Source organism: Emys orbicularis, chromosome 14 (assembly GCF_028017835.1).
Source record: "Emys orbicularis isolate rEmyOrb1 chromosome 14, rEmyOrb1.hap1, whole genome shotgun sequence".
Lineage (NCBI taxonomy): Eukaryota > Metazoa > Chordata > Testudines > Emydidae > Emys > Emys orbicularis.
In genome coordinates this window covers 27,848,705-27,855,378 of record NC_088696.1, presented here as the reverse complement: position 1 = coordinate 27,855,378, position 6,674 = coordinate 27,848,705, and the positions used below count along the sequence as shown (strand labels likewise).

At 51.1% G+C, this 6,674-nt stretch overlaps 1 protein-coding gene across 1 annotated transcript in view; it reads left to right on the top strand.

The window, feature by feature from the left end:
• Positions 1–1,559: 1,559 nt before the first annotated feature.
• BRD7 (bromodomain containing 7) overlaps positions 1,560–6,674 on the top strand; it is a 35,581-nt gene continuing 30,466 nt past the window's right edge. Inside the window, exons 1-2 of the mRNA XM_065416533.1 lie at positions 1,560–1,652; positions 4,232–4,440. Of these exons, the coding sequence (XP_065272605.1) occupies positions 1,604–1,652; positions 4,232–4,440 (258 nt within the window). The 5' untranslated portion in view covers positions 1,560–1,603. The remainder of the gene's footprint in view (positions 1,653–4,231; positions 4,441–6,674) is intronic.

The following is a 6,674-nucleotide window of genomic DNA, read 5'->3' as shown; positions in this document are numbered from 1 at the left end:
AACACCTTTATGATCACCTCCCTGTATCTTGCATAACTCAAATTCCAGGTGGCACTGGATCCAGCAACACAGATATGGTGGCAGCATGTGCGGGATCTATGACAGGGTGAAATGCCAACAGCAATAAAAGAAAGTACTGTAGAAGGGAAAAGCTCAGAGAAGAACCTTATAATCTTTTTGGGAGAGGAACAGCAAAAAGAGAGACAGGAGTAGGAATTAGGAATCACTGAAGAAACAGACACTGTAGAACTCGTATGAGCAGCTAGACCTGTCTGCTGATGGTCTGGAGTTCACTGGGAATACTCACCTGTGTAATTTCAGCACATAGATAAATGTTGACAGGAGCCAAGTCACACTTCGGGCTTGTTTACTACAGCGGCACAGCTGCAGTGTAGACGGTACCAGTGGCAACAGCAGGGGTTCTCTCCGCTCGGCATAGTTAATCCACCTCCCCGAGACAAGGGCCGTCCCTAGGGGGGTGCACTGCCCGAGACATTAAAAATTCGTCACTAGGGTGGCCAGATGTCCTGATTTTATAGGGACAGTCCCGATTTTTGGGTCTTTTTCTTATATAGGCTCCTATTACTCACCACCCCGGTCCCGATTTTTCACATTTGCTGTCTGGTCACCCTATTCATCACCCATCTGCCTGAGAGTGCTCCCCCTGCCTCTGCTCAGGCCCCACCCCCACTCCATCCCTTCCCCCAGGGCCCCACCCCCAACCTGCTTCTTCCTGCCCCTTACCCGCCCAGTTCCGTCCCCTCCCCGGAGCACGTTGCGCCCTCGCTCCTCCCCCTCCTCCTGCCCAGTGCCTCCTGGCGCTGCAAAACATCTGATCCGTGGCAGGCAGTAGGCGCTGGGAGGGAGGCGAAGGTGCTGATCGGCGGGGCCCACCTGCGGACAGGAGGCACTGAGGGGAGGGGGAGGTTCTGGTAGAGGACTCCTCCTTGCCTCCCCCCTGCCTGCTGCTTGCCCGCCTCTCCCCCCACCTCCAAAGCCCAGAGGCAGGGGCAGTCCCCCCGATTCGCCATACCCCTGATTCGCCATACCCAAGGGACGGCTCTGCCCGAGAGGCAGCAGCTATGTTGACAGAAGAATTCTTCCATCGCCCTAGTGCTGTCTACACGGGGACTGAGGTCGGCTTAACTCTGTGGATTCACACGTGAAAGCCACAGGGGTCGCTCTAATTTACTGGTGCACAGACCAGCCCTTTGTAAAGCAGCCAGCCAAAAGGCACTGGATGGGTGCTGATCGCTCACCCTGTCTGTGCCCTGGCAGAGACGTGCCCTACCCCTCCTACGCCAGGGCCCGCCTACTACCTCCCCCCCCCCCCCCTTCAAACGGGAGTGCACCCCAGAGCCGGCGGGATCCGCTGCCTCCCACCCACGGCAGCAGCTGGGCCGAGCGCGCCGGGGCGGGCGGAGCGTACAGAGCACGGGGAGGGCGCTGCGCCCTGCGGCCGCCAGGGGGCGCCGCTCACGGTCGCTCGCAGGCTCTCCCCTGACGGCTACCCTCTTGCCGCGCGCGCGCGAGCTCGGCCGCGTCCCCAGGGTGACGGAAGGAGCTGGCTGGGGAGCGGGCGCTGGGCCGGCCGTGGGGCGCCATGGGCAAGAAGCACAAGAAGCACAAGTCCGACAAGCACCCGTATGAAGGTGACGCGCCGCCTGGCTCCGGGGGCCGGAGAGCGAGAGAGACTGGGGGCGTCTAAGGGAGAAAGGCGCGTCCCCGTGTTCGTAGGGGGAGGGGAGATGGGGAGTGTGTGGGGTAGTAACTGGGGGAGGGGAGATGGGGAGTGGGTTTGTGGGGAGTAGGGGGTAGTAACTGGGGGAGGGGAGATGGGGAGTGGGTTTGTGGGGAGTAGGGGGCAGTAACTGGGGGAGGGGAGATGGGGAGTGTGTGGGGTAGTAACTGGGGGAGGGGAGATGGGGAGTGGGTTTGTGGGGAGTAGGGGGTAGTAACTGGGGGAGGGGAGATGGGGAGTGGGTTTGTGGGGAGTAGGGGGTAGTAACTGGGGGAGGGGAGATGGGGAGTGGGTTTGTGGGGAGTAGGGGGCAGTAACTGGGGGAGGGGAGATGGGGAGTGGGTTTGTGGGGAGTAGGGGGCAGTAACTGGGGGAGGGGAGATGGGGAGTGGGTTTGTGGGGAGTAGGGGGCAGTAACTGGGGGGAGGGGAGATGGGGAGTGGGTTTGTGGGGAGTAGGGAGCAGAAACTGGGGGGAGGGGAGATGGGGAGTGGGTTTGTGGGAAGTAGGGGGCAGTAACTGGGGGAGGGGAGATGGGGAGTGTGTGGGGTAGTAACTGGGGGAGGGGAGATGGGGAGTGGGTTTGTGGGGAGTAGGGGGTAGTAACTGGGGGAGGGGAGATGGGGAGTGGGTTTGTGGGGAGTAGGGGGCAGTAACTGGGGGAGGGGAGATGGGGAGTGTGTGGGGTAGTAACTGGGGGAGGGGAGATGGGGAGTGGGTTTGTGGGGAGTAGGGGGCAGTAACTGGGGGAGGGGAGATGGGGAGTGGGTTTGTGGGGAGTAGGGGGTAGTAACTGGGGGAGGGGAGAGGGTTTGTAGGGGGGAGATAGGGAGTGTGTGCAGGAGGGATAGTAAGTTGGGAAGGGAAATGGGGAGTAACTGGGGGGAGGGGAGATGGGGAGTGTGTGGCGGAGGGATAGTAAGTTGGGAAGGGAAATGGGGAGTTTGTTTGGGGGAGAGATGGGGAAATTGGTGGGGTAGTAAAAGGGGAGGTGGGGGAGTGTTTTTGTGAGGGGGGGGAGATACTGCAGTGGCTGTTCTGTTCTTTATGGTCAGTGGATTCATTGAGGCTCCACATTGCAGATACATTTCGTGTCCTGGGTTCAGTGCATCTTCCCTCTGGAGCTCTGGGTGGCTGGGCTGGGTACAAAAGGTCTGGATTTGTGTTAAAGGGCTTTGAAGAAATATCTTCGGGAAAAGACTATTCATGTGTTGTGTATTAGGTTAGACAGCTCAAAAGTGTAGATGGCCTGGTTTTGTTACAGAGCAGACTGTTTATGCCACCAAGTTGTTCTGCAACATAGGAAGTTAGTTACCTGCCCAGGTTGATAGCATGTACATCATAACCTTTTTGGAGGGTCATACAGTGGGCATTGAATTGGGACAATACAAAAACTTTCTTCCATTGACCTAGTTAGTGCTGCTTGGGGAGGTGGATTACCTACACCAGCGAGAGAACCCTCTCCCTCCCCCCCCCCCCCTTTCCCCATTGGTGTAGGTTGTGTCTGTGCCTAAGCACTACAGTGGTAGGTAATGTCTCTGCTGAAGCAGCTGCATCACTGTAGCACACGCCTACACCACACTTTCATCAGTAAAACTTTTGTCAGTCAGAGGTGTGAAAAAACACACCCCGACCAACAAAAGTTTTACCAACGAAAAGACGCTCTCCCTCTAACAAAGCTACTAACCCTCGTTGCGGTTGGTTTTATTTTGTTGTCATGAGAGCTCTCTCCTGCTGACAAAGAGCGGCTACGGTGCGTACCTTACAGTGGCACTGCTGTAGCCGCACTGTGCCACTGTAGGGTGCGCAGTGGAGACATAACCTAAATGTAGACATACCCTTAGTTGTAGAGACTCACAATGAAGAGATAGGAAAGAAAACCACTTGGAAATAAGGTGTGAGAAGTGCCTGACTACTTTTGATCTGGGCCTAAGTGCCTTCACTCTAATTGAAATTGATGGGAGGTCTGCCCTTGGACTTCAGTGGACTTAGACTTAGGACAATGATTCTACTTTAAAACACTGTAGTAAGTTTTATCTGGAACTATTTTTGATTTGGCCTAATTTGTATGAAATGTAACAATTTTAATAAAGACTGGTAGGAGTGCCAGATTTACCAAACCGATCTGATCATCTGTTCCCCGGGATCTAGTTTGCCTTTGTCAGTAACCACACCTAGTGAGTATGGGAAAGGGGAAAACATCCACAATGTCTTAGACACCTGTGCAATACTGGGTGGGGGGGAGGTCATTCCTGGTGTAAACTGATTCTCATAGAAGCCATTGGACATGAGCTTTGATTAGCCTTGGTCCATATACTGAATTTGACAGATTCTAATTGTAATTTCATGTTGATTAATTATAGACTTGTTCAGGAGTAGTTTTGTAATGTCAGAAATAAATATTGGAACACTATGCAAATTGACTAAATAAGAGTATGTTCTCTGTTTTCTATGCTTTAATCATATTTCTCATTTCATTGATGCTTTAAGAATATGTAGAAAAACCCTTAAAGCTGGTACTAAAAGTCGGAGGAAATGAAGTCACTGAACTCTCTACTGGAAGCTCAGGACATGATTCAAGCCTCTACGAAGACAAAACTGAACATGAAAAACACAAAGACAGGAAAAGGAAAAAGAGAAAGAAAGGAGAAAAACAGATTCCTGGAGAGGAAAAAGAAAAAAGAAAGAGAAAAGTAAAGGTAGCTACTGTTACATTATGTACTTTAGTGCTAAAATCTTCACCTTGCCCAAATATCTAAGTCAGTAAGGTGTAAGAGAACAGTTAAATCATGAAATTACTTGCCAGTTTTGGGAGATTTTAGGATCAGGCCCTCTAGATTACTAGTAATTTGGACAAAAGTGAATGTATGTTTCAATCTGAGTAATTTAAATTTCAAAACATTAATGTTTTGCTGATTTGCCCTCCCACCCCCAAACTAGTTAGATCAGAAGAATGAGTCTTCGATATATTAAATTATTTTTCTCATAATCATTAAAATATTGTCTAGCATAATAACAATGAAACACAGAATGATTTTTTGTTCACTTCCATTTAATGAGTAAATCCAAAGCAATATAAAGACCTTATTAAACTATACATTTCGTAGACGAGGGAAAATACCATCTCTTCTAGGGGTACTCAGCCTGAAAGGTCAAGTCTTTATGCCTTAAATTTTAAAAAGTTTTTTAGCCCCTATAGTTGTGGACAATATAGAAAATATGAACAGTGTATAAACTGATAAATTTATGCCTGTCTGAATCTGCCGACAGCCTGAAACAATCACTCTAAGGCCTGGTCTACACTACAGGGTTAAGTCGAATTTAGCCGTGTTAGGTCAATTTAAAAATGACTGCGTCCACACAACCAACCCCGTTCTGTCGACCTAAAGGGCTCTTAAAATTGACTTCTGTACTCCTCCCTGACGAGGGGGGTAGCGCTAAAATCGACCTTGCTGGGTCAAATTTGGGCTAGTGCAGACACAAATTGATGGTATTGGCCTCCAGGAGCTATCCCAGAGTGCTCCATTGTGACCGCTCTGGACAGCACTTTGAACTCCGATGCACTAGCTAGATACACAGGAAAAGCCCTGGGAACTTTTGAATTTCATTTCCTGTTTGGTCAGCATGGCGAACTCAGCAGCACAGGTGACCATGCAGTCCCCCCAGAATCGTAGAGCATAGAATGTTTCTACACTTCCCCTATCATCTTCGTCCCTGAGATTATCGCAGATTAGAAGGCGAAAAAAATGCACTCGCAATGACATGTTTTTCGAGCTCATGCAGTCCTCCTGCACTGATAGGGCACAGCTTAATGCATGGAGGCATTCAGTGGCAGAGGCCAGGAAAGAATTAAGTGAGCACGAAGAGCGGAGGCAGGACGTGATGCTGAGGCTAATGGGGGAGCAAACGGACATGATGAAGCGTCTGTTGGGGAGCAAACGGACACGATGAAGCGTCTGTTGGAGCTGCAGGAAAGCCAACGAGCACAGACCCCCGCTGCATCCACTGTATACCCGCCTACCCTCCTCCCCATGTTCCATAGCCTCCTCACCCAGACGACCAAGAATGCGGGGGGGAGACTCTGGGCATCCAGCCACTCCACTCCAGAGGATGGCCCAAGCAACAGAAAGCTGTCATTCAAACAGTTTGATTGCTTATTGTAGCCACACTAAAAATGTGGCCTTGTCCTTCCCTCCTCCCCCACCCCACCTGGGCTACCTTGTCCATTATCTCATTTTTTTTAAAATTAATAAAGAAAGACTGCATGGTTTCAAAACAATAGTTACTTTATTTTGAAGGGTGGGAGGGTGGTTGGCTTACAGTGAATTAAAATCAACAAAGGGGGCGGGTTTGCATCAAGGAGAAACACACACAGCTGTCACACCGAAGCCTGGCCAGTCATGAAACTGGTTTTCAAAGCCTCTCTGATGTACAGCGTGCCTTGCAGTGCTCTTCTAATTGCCCTGGTGTCTGGACAAAATCGGATGCCAGGCGATTTGCCTCAACCTCCCACCACGCCATAAACATCTCCCCCTTACTCTCACAGATATTATGGAGCACACCGCAAGCAGCAATAACAATGGGAATGTTGGTTGTGCTGAGGTCTGATCAACAGCGCCAGTGAGCTTTTAAAATCCAAAGGCACATTCTACCACCATTCTGCACTTGCTCAGCCTATAGTTGAACTGCTCCTTACTACTGTCCAGGCTTCATGAGCCATAGGAGCAAGGGATAGACTGGCCTAGGTGCGACCGCGTGGTGCTGCCAGCTGGGAGAGCAGCCTGAGGCAGAAGCCTCCAGCTCGCATGATATTCCACGTAGGACTGAATCTCCATGATATGAAACTTAAAGAAGAGAAGAGAGCAGAGTTGCAGGGGAAGCGGTGGAGCCGTACACCATGCCCTGGTGGTTGCTAGGAGCCGGGCAGGGAAGA